This window comes from Maniola jurtina, chromosome 1, assembly GCF_905333055.1.
Source record: "Maniola jurtina chromosome 1, ilManJurt1.1, whole genome shotgun sequence".
NCBI classification, from domain to species: domain Eukaryota; kingdom Metazoa; phylum Arthropoda; class Insecta; order Lepidoptera; family Nymphalidae; genus Maniola; species Maniola jurtina.
The window spans coordinates 7,845,818-7,865,294 of record NC_060029.1 but is presented as its reverse complement, the minus strand read 5'-3'; the positions used below and the strand labels follow the sequence as shown (position 1 = coordinate 7,865,294).

The 19,477-nt window shown below is 36.9% G+C and overlaps 2 protein-coding genes and 2 long non-coding RNA genes across 9 annotated transcripts in view; 2 read left to right on the top strand and 2 right to left on the bottom strand.

The window, feature by feature from the left end:
* LOC123867626 overlaps nt 1-1,353 on the bottom strand; it is a 14,246-nt gene extending 12,893 nt beyond the window's left edge. The window contains exon 1 of the long non-coding RNA XR_006796463.1: nt 1,343-1,353. This is a non-coding gene — a long non-coding RNA (uncharacterized LOC123867626). The remainder of the gene's footprint in view (nt 1-1,342) is intronic.
* The window catches only part of LOC123867552, a 21,807-nt gene extending 2,659 nt beyond the window's left edge, over nt 1-19,148 (top strand). The window contains exons 2-4 of one of the 2 annotated variants that reach the window (XM_045909649.1): nt 10,556-10,561; nt 16,675-17,119; nt 17,206-19,148. In XM_045909649.1, coding sequence (XP_045765605.1) covers nt 16,991-17,119; nt 17,206-18,789 — 1,713 coding nt within the window. In that variant the 5' untranslated portion in view covers nt 10,556-10,561; nt 16,675-16,990 and the 3' untranslated portion in view covers nt 18,790-19,148. Of the gene's footprint in view, nt 1-10,555; nt 10,562-14,571; nt 14,585-16,674; nt 17,120-17,205 lie in introns of those variants that run through there. The other variant, XM_045909641.1, reaches the window with a different exon arrangement.
* Nucleotides 8,840-19,477, top strand: part of LOC123867505 (homeotic protein spalt-major-like) — a 35,339-nt gene continuing 24,701 nt past the window's right edge. For 2 of the 5 annotated variants that reach the window (XM_045909571.1, XM_045909562.1), the window contains exon 1: nt 8,840-9,045. In XM_045909571.1, coding sequence (XP_045765527.1) covers nt 9,003-9,045 — 43 coding nt within the window. In that variant the 5' untranslated portion in view covers nt 8,840-9,002. The remainder of the gene's footprint in view (nt 9,046-19,477) is intronic. The other 3 variants (XM_045909594.1, XM_045909586.1, XM_045909580.1) reach the window with 2 other exon arrangements.
* Nucleotides 13,505-19,477, bottom strand: part of LOC123867609 — an 18,228-nt gene continuing 12,255 nt past the window's right edge. Inside the window, exon 4 of the long non-coding RNA XR_006796455.1 lies at nt 13,505-13,576. This is a non-coding gene — a long non-coding RNA (uncharacterized LOC123867609). The remainder of the gene's footprint in view (nt 13,577-19,477) is intronic.

Sequence of the window (19,477 nt, the reverse complement as noted above, 5' to 3'; positions counted from 1 at the left end):
CATGATTCTACAAAAAAAACTAGGTAAAGGCACAATACGTAGATACTTATTACTATCAGGTAGGTATGTACGTACCTACCTATTGGCACATAATATCCAAAACTGCGCCAAAATTCTTATTAAAATCCACATAAGGAAGTGCTGGAACTTGAAACATAAACCAGGCAAAGTTATTTGAACAATGTAAACGTCGTCGGGCAACTTTATGCAGAAGCTGCAACGGTAGGTATGTCGAACGACAATTATAACTTTGGCCCCGGACGCGACAGAACGTTCCACTGCAACAAATAAAATATGTCCACGAAAACGCGCGAAGGGGACGGCAGAGCGAAACTCGTACGAGACAAAGATAAGCTTAACCAGCACGAAATTATGAGCGTTTAACTGTTTCTAGCTGTAGAATCTGGCACGGCGCTTCGCCGGCTCGCCAGCGCGCGTTATTTATGAGGGGGTGGCTGCGCCCGAGATAGCGCCTTCCCCGGAAGAACGCGCCGCCCGTTCGTGCACCGGGGCTATGCCCTGCAGCCCTGCGCCACCGCAGAACCGACCACTACTGCAATACAAATAATACATCCATCCACTACCTCCACTTGTTCCACACACATACGTACATCCACTTGGAAAATTATTCCCTTATCTCATTTGTGTCGCTTCATTTTTATTGCAAGCTGTCTTGCACTTGACGACAATCATGCTTAGTAAAAAGTAATGATGAGGTATGTATACCTAGGTTAGAACATGCTTGCCTAGAAGTTGTTCACTCGTTTTTTATTCCGATACAAGTTAGCCCTTGACTTCGATCTCGTCTGGTGGTAAGTGATGATGCAGTCTAAGATGGAAGCGGTCTAACTTGGAAGGGATATGCCATTAAAGTAGGTAAGTACATGAAGGAAATGAATTGTAATACGTAAGTAGCACTTGCTATGAAAACATCGTGAGGTAACCTGGATGTCTGGGAACCTGGATGCCTCAGAGTTTTCGAGTTGTGTGAAGTCTGTCATCCGCACTTGCCCAGCGCGGTGGACTATGGCGAAAAATGAGAACATTTTGAGAGGAGACCTATCCTCAGTAGTGGGCTGGTGATGATGAAAGTACTCAAAGCTCAAGTTGTTGTCAAACTTGTTGTCTTCCCAACCCGTCGCAATAGTCAATATACAAGGCTATCGCACTGACTATCATACCAACCGACATCTTAATTCATAATTCATAGATATTTCAATAAGTATCGGCAGACTGCTTAGACTAGGGATTAAGATAACAGAATGGCATCTGACTTTCATTGAGACTATCAAATCTAGTAAGTAAGGAATAAAGTTTTAGATTAATAAAAATATCTGAGTACAAGTAAGTACTTAGGTAGGTGATTTTCTTACTTATTTTTGAGGACACTACTTTTGTAATAATAATCCATACTTATTACATACTATTTACTCATAGTAGGCTAAATATTATATCCACATGCAAAAACGTGTCTGTCTGTCTGCTAAGTAGCTTTTAAAACAGATGGCCGTTTAACCGATTTTGACGGGTAGGTCCTTCTACTACTAATTTCGTTGGCACAACATACAGTAGTACCACAACACTATGTTTAAGTTAAGTTAGTTTTTAAGTTTTATATTTTAAGTTTTATTTATTTTTTAAGTTTTATATTTTAAGCGTGTTTTGTATTACCTGTATGTTGATCCAATGAATAAATTTAATTCTATTCTATTCTATTCTACTTACCTATACCTATAGAGATAGCTTGTAACCCAGGGGACGGACATACTTCTAGGTTACTTTTTATCCCGGAAAATTAAAAAGTTCGCACAGAACTACTTATCAAATGTCGTGTTTAATATCAAACATCTGTCTGTATTATTTATACCCAGGAACAAACACTTGTGGAGATCGCTGCTTTATACTGACTCGCTAAACGATACTCAGACTTCAGCTCTAGATAATATTGTGTACTGAATAGAAACGAGAAAATCGTGCCACGAACGCGCGGTTGCTTTCAGGCTTTGCACAAGTGTTTTCCTATGCCAGTCAGGTTCTCTGTGTTTCAACTTTATGATAACTAGGAAAGTACCATACATGATCAACCCACTGGCCTACAGAGCACATGTCTCCTCTAGGAGTAGGTCAGAATTTAGGCAAATGTATAATAGTCAGTACCATAGCCTTGCGTAAGTAGGTATACAGGGTGTAACCAGATCGTTAGCAAAAAGAAGACAGGTGATAATAATGATGATTAATTATGGATAGGTATGATACAATAAAAAAATATAGGTAACAAAAACCTGTAATTTTTTAAAGGTTCACAAATAGACGCTTGAGGTCAAAGATCGTTCCGTAAATAGGCCACTCGAAGTCAATGCCGCGTCGTAGATGGGGCCTTGACCCGAGTTTTGCACGCTGTACAATGCGGGTTTGAAAAATACTAAATCACTAAAACTACAAGTTAAGGCAACTTGGCCTGTTTTTTTATAGGTAGGCAGGTAGGTAGGTATACATAGACGTATACCTATACTACCCTACTATAGATTCATCACCAAGTTGGTACTAGGTATAACTGCACTTACTTAGTTGCGATAAGTTGAACCCACAGGTTGAACCTAATAATGAAGATTAAAATAATAATATATATTGTTTAATATAACAACAGTAGGTTCTTATTAATAAGAATAGCTATTAAACTAAATCTTTGTTGGCGTGTCTGCAGTTCTACTTATATGTTATGTGAGTAACAAAGGAGCGGAGGGTCGCGTTACTTTATCATTTAAGTGAAAATATACGACACAGGGAAAAGAGAAAAATGCGCAAAAACCTTCCAGAGCATTATAGCGCGCGCGAACCATTACTTTTAATATAAATAAAATAGCAAAATATGAGCGTCCGGCCGCTGAGTGCCCCCGGACACTTTTATATTTCAAGAGCCGAACAACTACTTACCTACTTACTTACCTACTCGCTTACAGCACCTAGCCGATTTATTTTTCGTCTTCGAAACCACATGCTGAGCTACCTACCACTAGTGGCCATTACAATTTGTGAATAAAAATTTTCATATATTTTTACATATGTAATTATTTAAGGAAGACAGCCATTGAAGACAGAAATCGCTCATTAAAAATAAAACCTTAAGACTTTGAGATAAGGACTAAATTTGAAAATCTATAAAACTTGTGACCAGATGTTGTTTATCATCGAACCTTGTAGCCGTCTAGACACTTACTATACTTATTTGATGTGTGACGTACCTAACGACATGTGGAGATCATACATTCGAATGACCGTATCGCAACCGTAGCAAGAGTGGTCAAAATTCCTTCATTGTAGCCGCGTCTATTCGCTCGCCACCCGTTCACACTGGGCCATTGTCGCTGGCCACCTGCGTGTCACTGTATGATGTACAAATAGGTACGTCTGGAGTCCGGACCCTGTCGATTTCTATGACATAAAATTTGATGCGTCTAGCGCTAGCCCCTGTGGTAACCAGAAGGACAGAGACCCGTCCACTTAATATCCGTGGCCATGTCTAACCTCCAGGAGCTGCGTCGGGTGGCCGCTCTTAGAGAATCAACAACGCTCGCAGCAAGTATCTCCTACTAAGTAAGTATAAAAGTATTTTATGGAAACATACCTATTTAAAAAACAAGTAACTTAGGTAAGGTAGGATCTACCTAAGTATAGGTACCTACCAACTTATACATATTAGGTACTTATGATGATGAGTGAAACATCAAGTCGCTTCACTGCCATCAAAAATTGTTGATATTTAACCTATAAACTGCATAGGTAGATAAGTAGGTACTAATTAAGTATCTAGGTACCTACTTACCTACCTACTTAGATAAATAATTTATGACACCCATTAAAAACCTAGTTATAGGTAGGTACACTTATTCAATTGCACAAATAAAAAAAGTACAAGTAGTGTATTTTAAATTGTTTATCTTTCAAATAGATAAGTAGATATTCAAATTACTTTTGAGACACCACTGGTCGTTCACGACATGGTCGTCCACTTACCTACTTTAGGTACCTAGGTAGGTACCTACTACCTACCTATTACCTATAAGTAGGTAGGTAGGTATATAGAGCGTACATAATTAATTGAAAAATTGAGTACCTAGTAAATTAAATTCAATAGGTACCTAAGTAGGTAAGTAAGTAGTATTCGCAGGTTCTATTTTGTACTAGATATTTATACCATTTGCAGCTGAGACCCTGAGGCTAAGGAGCTTGGTGCAAAAAATATTAAACGACATACCTAACTTAATTTTTTTTTTGAAATTCAATTTATTTATTACATATCAACATATGAGTTTTTTTTTATAAAATAAACTTACACCTAAATTAAAACTAAAAATAATTAAATTAAATAAAAATAAATTAAATCTAAAACCTCATCGAGACCACCGCAGCGAGGCATTGTACCCAAGATGCTGGCAGCATTAGGTAAGTACCCCTTTGGATGACCAAACTAATTTTTTGCCCAAGGTAGCTGCCAGCTCTCGGGGGCCCCGGTTGACTCGATAACGTTTTCAAAATTACATCAAAAAGAGCTTGAGCCCCCGGGCCCCACAGCCTAAGGTCTCCATGCCAAAAGGCACAAATATGAAGCTCCCATAACTTAATTATCTACCTAAGTACCTACTTAACTTCTTTGGTGGTGAGAACACTGGTAAAATTTTTGCATAATCGGCTCAAAGATACCTACTACATACCTACCTAAGATAAGATTATAAAATCAATAAGTAGGTACGATACATCAAATCAGAATTGAAAAATTAAAGTGAAATAGGATGATAGTACCTACTTAAATAATTGTAGACCTAGAGAAGTGATATCGATGAGGTGGGTAAGCCTACAGAAATGTACCTATCAGATTTTGATTGCAAAGCAACGACAATAACCCTTTAGAGGTCGCGCGAACAAATAGTAACAAGGCGCTAAGCTATGTCAATGTAGAGGGAAGCCCGCCAGAATTCGGCTCGTTCAGCGACCCGCGCCCCGACGCGTCGCACGTCGCACTTTCGTGTGAACGCCGCTGCTGCGTGCGCTTCCGCGGTGCGTGCCCTTCGCAACCTTCTTGGACGTCGATCAACGTCCGATTTTAATGGCTTAATTTTGACATCCTTCACTCGCACATTCCTTTACGGAACCGCTTCATAAAGCAGAAAAATTACATGATTGCCGTACCTACGCACTAACCCTCTCATTACTGTTGCGTCAATAATCGCCCCGTCTTCGTCGGCTCGGCACTAATTACACTCGATATTCCGACCTTACGAGGCTTCGTCTACCAATATTGTTCATCGCGTCCGATCGTAAAGCGCCTACAGAACAACGTTCCTATCCGTACAAGATAGGTACCTATAGAAGCCACAATAAAACGGCGCGAAAATGGCAATAGCTATTCAGAGGGAGATATTAAAATGCATGGAAATAAATTCGGCGTCGCATTCGCCCGTACAGCTCTGGGGGTGCAGTAAAAATAAACAGCGACGCCATTAGAACTCACTTCCATATTCAAATTTATGAACGCGTCCGCACTGCTCGGCCGGCCATCGCCGCTCGCTGCCGGCCCACCGGTCATTTCATGCGAACGCCATAATAAATTTGACGATCAATTTAAAAAAAATACTACCCTCGTTTTCCCATACCGAATACTCAGCCAGTATAATCGTATTTTCCATTTGATTATAGCTGTTACACCTATCTACCTACCTGCGTGAAAAGCATGATTAACTTTTAATGTAGAGCCAACGGATTTGTTTTCATTTATGATAAATTCACTTATATTTACATTTACTACCTTTACTTAAGCCATAAATAATTTTCTATTATAATTTAATACAAAACTCTTGACCTAATTTTTAACAATTTAATATCAACTTTGGTAAAGGGCCTTCATTTTTGTAGCAAGCTATCTAAGTAGGTAGGCCTACGTAGGTAAAGGGTGCGTAAAGCAAGTAGCTCTTCACTTATTAAAATACAATTGTATGACTTTTGCCTACCTAGTACCTACCTATCTATATCTGGAGTTTTGTTGGGTACCTAAGTAGCTATCTAATAGGTAGGTACCTTTATCAATATCAGTATCCGTAAAAGTGGCAATGGTTCAGTGGTTCTCTTTTAAACGCCACCATCCTGTAATTTCCTTAGTTAAGTAAGTACTAAGGCAGGCATAAACTTCAAGGTATGTTACATAATGTTAAAATAAATAAAATTAATAGACAAAACACCGTTCACATTGAACAGGAGCCGGCGAGCGACGCGTGCTTTAGCTTAAATAAACAGACGTTTTCAAAAATTTGTGTATTTAAATCGAATGTGACTTGTGTTACTGAGCTATTTCTGTTTAACAGCCGCTCTGATGGATCTGAAATAACACCTCCCGATACTGCCGTTCAGGGAACTCGCATTAATTCATATGGGATTAGGTGTCATCATAAACAGGAATTATTTAGTCAACTGAGGTTAAAAACAACAACATGGCGCTGGCTAATTACATGGAATGGACAATTTTAATAGTTCTCTACCTATAGGTAGGTACATTCTAAACAATAAATACTTGTAGGGTGCTCCCTAACTCCTAAGTCCTAGCTAAATATGCAATAAACATTTTATGGTTCAGAATAGGTAGGTCCTACGTAGACTGATATTAAAAAAAAATACAACTCCATTTTGAATAAACATACCTACCTAGCTAATATTATCTTCCCATCTGCTGTCCACAATGAACATGACGTGTGGCATTAAACCAAAGTAGAGGCATTAAAAAATTACGTAGTAGGTATGATTACTTACCTGCCCACCTACTTAATTAAAAAAATTAAGAAGCGCGTCTAAGTGGATATCGCCAGGGAGTCTACCGGCTGGCATCAGCGAACAGGATGCAGTGACTGGCCACTTTCATATCAGACCCGACCATAGATATTTAACTAGGTAGGTACGTAGGGAGGACATTAGGTAGATATACTTACCTAGTAAAATCGAGGACGTAGTCAAAAAAATATTCGGGGGGTTAGAGAAGTGAGAACATATTATTATAAATAGGTACCTAGGTAGGACTTAAGTAGATAATGCGGATATTTTTTTTCTAATTTGAGTAAGTAGGTAGGGGAGACTGGGTAGGCAAGTAGGAGTTAGGACCTACTCACGGTTGTGACAAATTTCATTTGCTCGCCCATAAATTTTCTAATAGGTAGGTACTAGGTAGGTAGATAGGTATACCTACCAGTTAAGTACTTAGCTGGAGAAAAGGTGCAGCTGATTAGATAGGTACATTAGAATACAATGTAGGTAAGTACCTACCTATTTGTCTCTACTTAGGTATAATGAATAAGTACTTACTAAAATTTTATACCTACCTAGGCAAAATAATTAACTCACAATAACAGATTCCATAAAAAATATCCTTTTGTCACAACCGACCCCATATCAGGGACAGTTGTGACAGTGATTGGGGTTGGTTGTGGCATGTTTAAAAACTACATTAAAATGATGTAAAATAACTTTTATTGCTAAAAACTACTTAGTTAATATAATAAATTAAGTACTGAAGTATGGAAACTTTAAAAATTTTAACAGTCTTTAATCAAATAAGGGTGGAACTGCATTGCCCAAGGCATTTTTGATGGCAACTTAGAGGTCCAATCAAGGCGACCGTGGTCCAAAGAAGGCAACTGCTAAAGAAACAGTTTTAAGTAGGCTATTGATTTAGGAAATCTTATCTCGAAAAACTGTGATTTGTTTTGTTATTAAATAGCTGTATGTTTGTGAATAATAGTTGGTAATAATGGTTGGTAAATAGTTGGTTTTATTTAATCTATCATATTATTAGTCACTTTTAAGTTGTAAAGTTAAGTACGTACCTACTTACTACCTAAGTACCTAGTTCAATAATAGCAACCTTCTCCTAAATACCCCCCTGGCTACGACCCTGCTTCTATTTTAATTTAAACACACAAAGCTCTCGACACGACTCCCGACCTCCATTTTTTGATAACGAACGCAGTTTTAAAAATTAAATCGGTTGCTCGAATGCACCTAGTTACGGATGTCAATGTCGAAGGATTCGTTACAGCTCTTTTTGTTATTGAGCTATGATGAGTCAGGGAAATATTGAGGGATTTTCACGATTAATCGAATATACTGTTATTTATAGGCTCTGACATGCTTAAAACTTTGTACCTACTTACTCACTTACCTATTAAGAAAACTTATTAAAAAATTTTAGGTAGGTGGATAGTGGGTCGGTTAGGATTAAGAAAATTAAGTTTAAACATTTTTACCTTTATTTTTTAAGCAAATATCTACATGCTCACGAGTGAAGTGAGCGGGGTTTTTTATGTAAATATGTATACCTACTAGGTAATTTACCTAACTTGTGACAAAAATACATTTTTTTTTAATGTTCATGCAATCTAAAGTTAGATTGAAACAAATATTAATACTACTACCTACAATGATAGTTAACCAATATAGCAATTGACAAACAAAGGATTATAACTTACAAAGTGTAGCTTCAATTAGCGAATGTGGGAGGCTTCGTGGGGCGCGCGGCCACCGCCATCTAGCGGGCGTCGGCGCCGCCCACCGCTCCTCGCGCCGGACTCGAACACATGTCACTTTATGAATATGAGGCGTTATGATTATGAAAATATGCTCCGCCCCGAATATGGAATATGGAGGAGGGAGTGGAGTGCGGCGCGTGCGAATGGGCGAAGTTTGATTTATGAGCCGGGCGCGGCCCCGCCTCCCTGTCATAACCGTATACCTGGTGCGCGCGCGCGACACCCGCGCGCCGCCCGCCGCCGCCGAGCGCTCAGTCCCGCTTCAGATGGCGAGAGGTGCGCCCGGCCGCACCGTGCGATCGCTTGCACTCCGACTCCGCACGCCGACCGAGCCGAGTGCGGCTCCGCGCGAGTGATCCGCCGCCCGAGCGCCAGCCGCCCCAGCCCTGCCATGCGCCGGCTCTGACCCTCGGCGCCGCTCCGCTGCGACTCACCATGCCGCGAGTCAAGCCCGCCTGCGTCCGACGCGTCTCCATCGGTACTTACCCTACCTCTACCTCTGCCTCTCGACATACGACCACCCTCCACAGCACAGCACATCACACCACTTGAAAATTGTGAAAACTTAGGAAAATTCGCCGTTCGTGTTATTACCCATGTTTTAGTTTTACGCCCGTTTGGAAAATCGCGACGGGAATGATTCAGTTAGCGTTATTTTCGCATACAAAAAGTGAGCTCTACATTTTGCCCTCGGTGAGTAAACAGTGCAGTGATACGACTAGAGCCGTCCGAGCTTTAGGAGGAAAATGTGCGGTAGTAGGTAGGTGTACTTAGTAAGTTAATACTTAGGGATGCAATACAATTTGTGGTGTACCGTTTCGAATAGTTTGAAATGGTTTTACCTGCGCGCGTGTAGGCAGATGCAAAATAACAAAAATTGGGTAAGAGTTTTCATTGAGAGTTATCATTATCATTGAGAATTTCATTAAGAGTTAATTGAGTAAGAGAGAAAAAAGACCTCATAATATTACCTACTCGTAGGTATATTGTTTGTTATTAACTAAGTAACGAAGAATTCTAAGTAAGATCTGTGATTTTCATAATAATAAGAAATGATTAACAATTTTATTTGGCTCTACATTAGTCATCAGAGTTTTAGGTATTATTTGTAACAAAAAATTAATAAGTTGGTAGTTATTTTAAAATTAATACCTACCTAGTAAACAATAAAATATAGGTAGGTAGGTATATAGCTGACATAGTTTTCCGGAAAGTTCCTATTTAAATTACCAGAGAAATGAAAAATTTATAGATTTACCTAGTAGAAAACAGGTCTTTAGGTAGGTAGGTAGAGTTTCCGTTTTTGATTTTGTTTACAATATTATGTCCTATATTAACCTCTACTAACCTTCACGTAGAGTCTGGAAAAAATGTCAAATAAGTAAATAAGTATTTACCTACCTAGGTTTAAATCACAGGTTACTAGATAAGATATATTTAAAACCCAGTGAGAAAAGATTCATCATGTAGGTAGACTAAGTCCTTCGTCTTGGTATGTAAAAGTTAGATTATTAAGTATTTTCAGTTTGATTTATTGTTGTTACCCACCTACAGATGCCAATACCTACCAGTTGAGTTTATTGTTATCAAACAAAACCGTTATTTAAGTTTAACTAAGTAGGCACCTTCAAAGCTATGCTGTTGTTTCCTTAGTTACCTATCTATACCTAGATATTACCTAAAGACTGCTAAAATATTCAAAGTTGAGATGCATCATTTTGGTGCATATTTTACACATGTCACAACCATTCCCAATCACTGTCAGAACCACCCCAGCCGGAAGGTCGGTTGTGACAAAATGTTTTTTTTTAAATCCATTTCTGTGAGTTAATTATTGTGCCTCTCTACACTCGAATTTAAATCGGCACCTTACGTGAAACTAACTGGTACACTAGAGATTTTATGAGCGATCAAATTTTGTCACAGCCGTAACCAATCTCCCCTACCTACCTTTTTAACCCCCGACCCAAAAAGAGGGGTGTTATAAGTTTGACGTGTGTATCTGTGTATCTGTCTGTGGCACCGTAGCGCCTAAACTAATTAACCGATTTTAATTTAGTTTTTTTTTTGTTTGAAAGGTGGCTTGATCGAGAGTGTTCTTAGCTATAATCCAAGAAAATCGGTTCAGCCGTTTGAAAGTTATCAGCTCTTTTCTAGTTACTGTAACCTTCACTTGTCGGGGGTGTTATAATTTTTTTATTTACACTTGTTATTTTTAAGGCTGATAAAGTTCAATATTGGTGGTACAAATAAAGATAATAAATAAAGATAAAAATATAATTATAATAACTATTATTACCTATTACCTAGTAGGTGCCTATCTCTGTGTAATAAGAATAACGGTGAATGATAAATCCATGCACTGGTTTTTGCGTGCTACACACAAACATATAAACAGACATTTTTTTGTCAATTAGGAGTAATATCCTTCCTATTTTATAATACCTACCTACCTAGTAGGTAGTGGTACCTATTAGCGATCATAATCATCTCTAGGTATCATAATGTAAAAGAGCTAACACCCTAGTTAAATCTTTGTAACTGAAAGCAGTGAAATCTTTGTAACTGAAACTAGTTAGGTAAGTTGGTAAGTACTTATACGTTGGTAGGTATATTTTTTTATATTGATTGCATGTTAATGAACACAAGAGTGCACTCAGCATTGGAATTCCTAACCATTAATTCATTATTTATTTATTTATGTAAGCTGATATATTTTTTTAACCTTCAAAATTGATGATTAACAAACTTCGAGGTCTTTCCCTATACAGTTTTATAATTACCTACACTGTTATCATTATAAGGGAAACAAGTTTTAACTTAGGTAGGTATCGTCAATTTGTTATGAGTGTAAATTAAAAATTTTAACACCCCCGACAAATGAAGGTTTACGGGCCTCCAATTTTAGGGTCCTCCAAAACGTGAAAATTTGTGAAATAGGTAAGTAAATCAGGCAGAAAAGAATAAGAGTACCTAACCTAGTAAAGTTGTGACACTTGTACCTACCTACTATAGGTAAGTGTTGAAAAGCTTAGGTAAAAACCTAGTTATGGGTACCTAATTAGGTACCAACATATTTTTTCTTTACTTACTTGACTTTTAAACAGTGATTCTAAATGACAACATTACTTATGTTTTTTATTTTATTCCAAAAGTTTTCATTTTATTTCCAGATATTTTATTGTGGAAAAACATAATATAAACAGTAGGTAGATTTGAAACAAGACCTAAATAATAATTGGTAGATATGGCACCCATCTATGCATAGGTTAGGATTTCATCTGAATTATTTTCATTCAAAAGATGCTTTTACCAGAGCCACATGGTCACACTAGTGACCCAGCTCTTTAAATGAGAAAAAAAATATATATATAAATTTATTTTCCTTTTTTCTTTAATTTTTTTTATATTTAAACAAAAAAAAATGCGCTAGTCACGCTTGGGGTCTTACTTAGGTAGGTACCTAGGTAGGTACCTACTTACTATTAAACTTTATCTCATTCTCTTTGAAAGGCGAAATTCCACTGACCGAGTAGATAGGTAGGTAGGTACCTATCTACCTACTCCGAAAATTAAATAAAAGTTTTTTTTTGACTGACAATTAAAATAATTATTTTTTAAGACTGAAAATTGAATTATTTTTTAAACTTATCTTGTCAAATTTCTTCTAAGTTTAAGAAACGTCTAAAATGGTACCTAACCTGGAAACGTTTGTCAAATTAACTTTACCCACTTATCTAATGAATACCTATTCTATAGGTAGGATCTCCTTAAAGAAGGTAATAGGATAATATCAAAACAAAAATCGGCCAAGTGCGAGTCAGACTCGCGCACCGAGGGTTCCGTAATCAGGTAATTTTTCCGACATTTTGCACGATAAATCAAAAACTATTAAGCATAACAATAAATAAAAATCTGTTTAGGAATAGGTATACAGGTAAAGCCCTTTCATATGATACCTACCTACCTACCTACCCCACTCGGTATAGTTATCTTACTTTGAAAATTGAAACACATTTAAATTTTTGTAATGATGTAACTACAAATTCACGGTTTTCGGATTTATTCCTTTACTTGTGCTATAAGACTTAGGGACCTACCTGCCAAATTTCATGATTTTAGGTCAACGGGAAGTACCTACCCAATAGGTTTTCTTGACAGACACGACGGGCGGACGGACGGACGGACGGACGGACGGACGGACGGACGGACGGACGGACAAACGGACACACGAACAGACAGACAGACAGACAGACAGACAACAAAGGGTCTATAAGGGTTCCGTTTTTCCTTTTGAGGTACGGAACCCTAAAAATGGTTAAAATCAAACCATAATGGACTTTAAATAATATTTAAAGATCACGTCGTAAATATCTCATACCTAGTACCTACCTATTATATTTACTTAACATTTATTTCAAATATCAAAGAGACATTTGACTATGAAAGGGTACAAGTAATCAAAAATTAGCTTAAATGATATGTAAATAAAGCTTAGATTATAGTTGACTGCCGTTGAGTAGGTAGATAGATATTGATAAAAGCCTAAGTGGCTCTATATTAGTAGAATGACAGCCGTCAAATTTTATTAATCTAACCGCTACGCTGTTTTACGACCACTCTATAAATTATAAAGAAAAGTTTTATCTATTAACGATTGATATGAGTTATCTTATTCTGCGGACATACGTTTTTGCATGTGACTTCATTCACACCACCTGTGCCGTGAAAGGACATGACCACTAAAACTATAGCCGCTTGCCTTAAGATCAAAAATCTAAGTGCAGTAAAGATTGTTTTACACTTACTTGCAATTGTAATCGATATTTTTATAGTTTTCAGATAAAACTTTTTCAGGAATTTGAAGCGTGAGTTTTAGATCAGTCAGTCAGTCAGTCACCTTTCCCTTTTATTCAAATATTAGCTGATACCCGCGACTTAGTTCGCGTGGATGTAGGTTTTTTAAAATTCCCGTGGGAACTCTTTGATTTTCCGGGATAAAAAGTAGCCTATGTGCTAATCCAGGGTATAATCTATCTCCATTCTAAATTTCAGCCCAATCCGTCCAGTAGTTTTTGCGTGAAGGAGTAACAAACATACATACACACACACACACACACACACACACACACACACACACACACACACACACACACACACACACACTCACACTCACACACACACACTCACACACACACACACACACACACACACACACACACACACACACACACACACACACACACACACACACACACACATACAAACTTTCGCCTTTATAATATTAGTGTGACATATTGAATTTATGTACCTACCTAAACAACTAGGTAATAGATCGGCACCAACCTTTATTTAAGTTAATAAACTACCTAATATAATTGTTATTGTATTCATCCGACAGTAAAATTATTCTGATAGAGGAATCTTTATTCGATACTAAATGACACCCGCGGCTTCGCCTGCATGGATTTATGTTTTTAAAAATCCTGTGAGAACTTTTGATTTTCCAGGACAAACGTAGCCTATCCGGAGGTAGGTAGCCCCGTCCCTGGGATGCGAGGTGTCTCTGTACCAAATGTCGTAAAATCATTTGATAAAGAGATGATTCTTCAACAATCCCGAGGGATCACCATGATTTAGGAATGAAATGCGGTTTTTGGATTTATTCCTTTACTTGTGCTATAAGACCTACCTACCTGCCAAATTTCATGATTCTAGGTCAACGGGAAGTACCTACCCTATAGGTTTTCTTGACAGACACGACGGACGGACGGACGGACGAACGGATGGACAGACAGACAGACAGACAGACAGACAACAAACTGATCCTATACGGGTTCCGTTTCTCCTTTTGAGGTACGGAACCCTTAAAAATTAAAATGTGTTTAAATTTTCAAAGTAAGATAACTATAGGTACCAAATGGGGTATGAAATGAAAGGGCTTTAGATGTACCTAGATACATTCTAAAACAGGTTTGTATTTATTTTTATAGGTACATAATAGTTTTTGATTTATCGTGCAAAATGTCGGAAAAAATATCCAAGCACGGAACCCCCTTAATAAATAAAAAATGGGGGGCCGTCAAAGTTGTCAGTTTTAGATCATTTTTGTAACGGGTTCTAACTCAAAACTAAACTAGTTAGAAATGTGAAAATTACCATCATGTACTATGTATGGTACCTATGTAGCATATACCAACTGTACTTTAACAACAAATACCGAAAAACAATTCACAGTAAAGTACCTACTTTGTTAACATAACTACCTATGTACGGAATCCTAAAAGAGCGAGGCCCGACTCGCACGTGGCCGGTTTTTTATTTTTCGTTCAATAAAACTTTAAACTGCAAACATGGACCTTCCTAACATATTCTCTTCATAAGGATGGGTATATACCTACCTTGGTATAATTTGATATAATTACGCGGATAGAACACTTAAAGTACCTACCTAATTATTAGGTACGTTTGTTAGTCTGAATAAAATTAAATGGAAACTCGACGGAAAGCCGGTTTTACTTTGTATTAAAATGAAATATCGAAGTAAGTGTCTACCTACCACTAGCGTCCATTTACCTTGAATGATGAATAATGATAACTAATGTATGTGCTAATAATATGAATAATATTTTTTTGTAAGTGGATTAATTAATGTACATACCATTTAATTTAAATGCTAAAGCGCACAAATTTGAATGCTAATGGTAGGTACCTACCTGCATAGTGAAATCGACAAACAATAGATATTATGACGACCTACCTATGACCCGATCTAGTAGACAGTAGGTAGGTAGGTATGTAATAAAATAAGGTATTGATCGAGGTATTGACATTGTACCTACCTATCTAAGTACTTACTATTGCAACTCCATAGATCTGCATACTTACTCTGCTATTGTATATGTTACCGGAAATATATACAATTCAGTGATTAAATAGAATCATTGTCATTCCATGAAATACCGGGTTTGTTTTGGCAAAGTATATAATATGCAATCTATCGTTCACCATTTCATACATTTCCTAGTCATTGTATAAAACTCTATACAACAATTCTATAAATACTCCTAGGAAATGTATAAAATGTAGCAGTATACCGTAGAATGAATTAGTAAATAAATAATACACAGCTAAACTGAGAATTTATGAAATGATGTTCATGATCATCACGCAAATAAAACACAAACTGAAAATTATGATGATAACCATGATGATCATAGATGCATCACTATCACCATGAAAATCATGATCACCCTCATAATTCTCAGTTTAGCTGTGTTTTATTTTTTATTTATTCACTAATAATTCTTTGGTAGATATACCTACCTATACATTTCCCAGGAGCATTTTGGAATTGTATAGAGTGCCTAGGAATTGTATACAATGCTTAGTAAATGTATGAAATGGTCAACGATAGATTGCTTATTTTATAACTACTTATCTACTTTGCCAAAAAAAGCTCTGCAGTATTTCATAGAATGACTAACTAGGTTCTACAGAATCACTAAAATTAGGTACATTTCCGGTAACATATAGGTATATACCCAGGTAGGTCTGCTTGTTAATTTTTTAGGGATCCTCATAATTAATGGTATACTGGAAACCTTGCCGTTGTTGTTCGTCTGTCTGTGTGTAAAGACTCAAGGGCCTTTTACACACTAAGGTTAATAGTTTACTTTTACACACTAAGGTTAATAGTCCCCAATTGCTATAAAAAAGTTATAGCTTTTACAAATCTTGAAAGTTACAATCTTTAAATTTGATATGAAGGGAGGTCTTGCGGCAATACACAACTAAAGGAAAAATCCGGAAGTCTTGTGTGGATCTAGGTACCAATTAGGTACCTACCCGAGAAACTCGTACCTACTTATAGGTAATACACATTAAGAATAGATATACCATAAATACGACTATTTTCGCAATTTAATCTGCTCCCTGAGTGTTCCGTAGCCGATTCTGAAAAAAATTGACTTAGACCATTTAACACACTAAGTACGTAGGTACTTAGACCTTATTTCAAAACTATTTCATGTTAAAATGACTCTGGATGTACCTACTTAGATACTTTACCTAAAGAAGCAGAATAGGCATTAGACAGATGCACAAGAATTGAGGCATGGAATCAACATTTGGGTTAAGTGCCAAAAAAATCAAAGTTGGAATTTTGCCTGTCAAATGTGCTACATTAGTTAGCCATTCCGTTACAAAGGTGCAAAGTGCCCAGTAAAATTTATTGTAGTTTTGAGAGTTTTTGGTAGATGGCGTTACGAGTAAGTGCCAAATGTTGTTTCTTTACAAATGGGTCGTGCGTGTATCCGATCATAGAAATGTCAATGTCAAAATTGTCAAAATAACATTCGTTGATTCGTTCAATGGTCATTTCATGGGCGTTATTGTTTCTTTGAAATAATTTGCATCTCAAAATGGACGATAACACAAAACAAAGAACAAAAAATAAAACTATAATAAGAAAATCGTTGAAGGTACAGGGAAAAAGTTATATGAACAGGAAAGGAAAAGTGATACCGGCGAAAATGCCACCGACTATGGAGGTTAGTATCTCAGTAACCATGTAGTTTATTATTGTTTCATTTTGAGTTGATTTTACAACAACGCTAAATAAATATTTATGTTACAGAAAATATGCAAATGTAAAAATCAGTGCCACAAATTAGATCATGACATGAAGTTGAGTTTATTTGAAAAGTTCTACCGTGAAGACTTAAAAACACAGAGAACGTATTTGATGGGTTTGCTTCAATTGCATAATATTAAGCGTCGTCGACATGGTAATTATACCGTACCATCTGATAGCAGACGACAAACGACCATTACATATGTTGTGCCTAAAGGTGATGGTACACTAATACCAGTATGCAAGAAAACATTTTCAGACATTTTTGCAATTACTAAAAAAGAAATAGAGACATTGATAAACAAAAAAAAACATGGTGATACGTCTTTTCGTGATAATAGAACTTCACATAAAAGTTTAAAGTATACGGAAGAGGATGTGCTTAGAGTTAAAGAACATATTAATATGTTCCCCAGGGATGAAAGCCATTACACAAGAGCAAAAAGCACAAAAGAATACCTTAGCCCTGATTTAAACATACATAGATGTTATAAAGCCTTTAATGAACTGCACCCTGGTAAACAAGTAACATATAAATTTTACAGAAAAGTATTTCGGAGATATTTTCCTGATTTAAAGTTCAAGAGGCCCAGAACAGATACGTGTAAAGTTTGTGATCGCTTATCTGCAGTAGTGCGATCTCAAAATGCACAAAGTCGGTCCGCAAAAGCTACTTTGGAATTACATCATCGAAAAGCTGAATCATCTCGGCAGATTATGGCCACAGATAGGGAGCAATCTCAACTGCCAGGCAGCAATACTATGACAATAGCCATTGATCTTCAGCAGGTGCTGTTTGTACCTACATTAACACACTCAGAAATGTTCTACAAACGCCAGCTTAGCTGTTATAACTTGTGCATCAATGTAGCTGATATTGGGAACTCTTACATGTGTCTTTGGCACGAAGGAATCTGTAGCAGAGGAGGCAATGAAATAGCATCATGCCTTTTGAGTTTTGTAAATAAAAGAAATACAAACAAAGACCATCTGATAATTTGGTGCGATAACTGTGCCGGCCAAAATAAAAACAGAATGATTCTGTTCCTATTGATGTTTTTAGTAGCAAATGGTCACTTCCAATCAATCGAACAAAAATTTCTTATAACAGGCCACAGTTTCTTACAGTGCGACAGGGATTTCGGAATTATAGAAAAAAGAAAAAAGGTTATGAAAAGTTATGTTCCTGAAGACCTAAAAAAAGTGATTACCGGTGCGAAAAATACATCACAACCTTTCCAAGTTCTTGATATGACAAGTGAATGTTTTTTCAACTTCCAAGCTGCTGCAGATGACATAATTGTGACAAAAAAGTTGAATATTTCAACAGCATCAAGGTTGCTAGTAACGAAAGATAAGCCAGGTGAAGTTCTCATAAAACAAAATTTCACAGACATAGAACCATGGAAGGTAGTTAATGTTTTCAAAAGAGGAAAATCTATTTCAGATTTAAAAAATGTGGAGTTACATAGACTTTTGACTCACAACACAATAAGCAAAGAAAAAATGAGGGATCTAGAAAGTATGATCGAATACTTGCCAGACAACTGCCAAGAATTCTACAGGAATTTGTGTGCTGATCATTAAAAAAAAACCTGGAAAAATTGCATTTATTAATTAAAACAAACATAAACAAAAAAAATTCTAATATGGCACTTAGCCCCAATGATAATAAAACTGTATTGGCACTTAAGTCCTTATAAATTACAAAAACCTTGCATTTTGACCCATTTCTAAATTAGTTTTTAAATAATGTCTTTTTTGAAATAAATGTTTTTTAAATTAGTATACTTAACAGGTGTGTGAATAAACAGTATTATTTGTAATCATTTGCACATAATAATGTGTCTTAATAAATGTTGATCCATAATAAATACAGTTTTATTTTATTTATCATCAAAATGTATTTTGGCACTTAGCCCAAATGTTGATTCCATGCCTCAATTTATCATAGTGAACAAACTCTATCCTGCTAATAGATATTCCTCCTTTTCCAAATCAGAATGTGGTAACTCTTAGCCGATAAAAATGCAGGCTGAGGCTCAACCCTGCGATTAAATATTGAAGTCAAATCATAGAATTTATTTTTTATCGCTTCAAAAATTGGAATATTCTCCGGCATTGAATCGAGAGACGAGCCGGCTCGTTCGCCAAGAATGGACGCAATATCGTTTTTGTGTATTTCTGCGTAAGACGCGCGTCGGCGCGGCGCGGCGGTCGGGCGCGGGCCGAACCGTCTTTGAGCGCGCCGCGTCGCGTTTACTAACACAAGGCT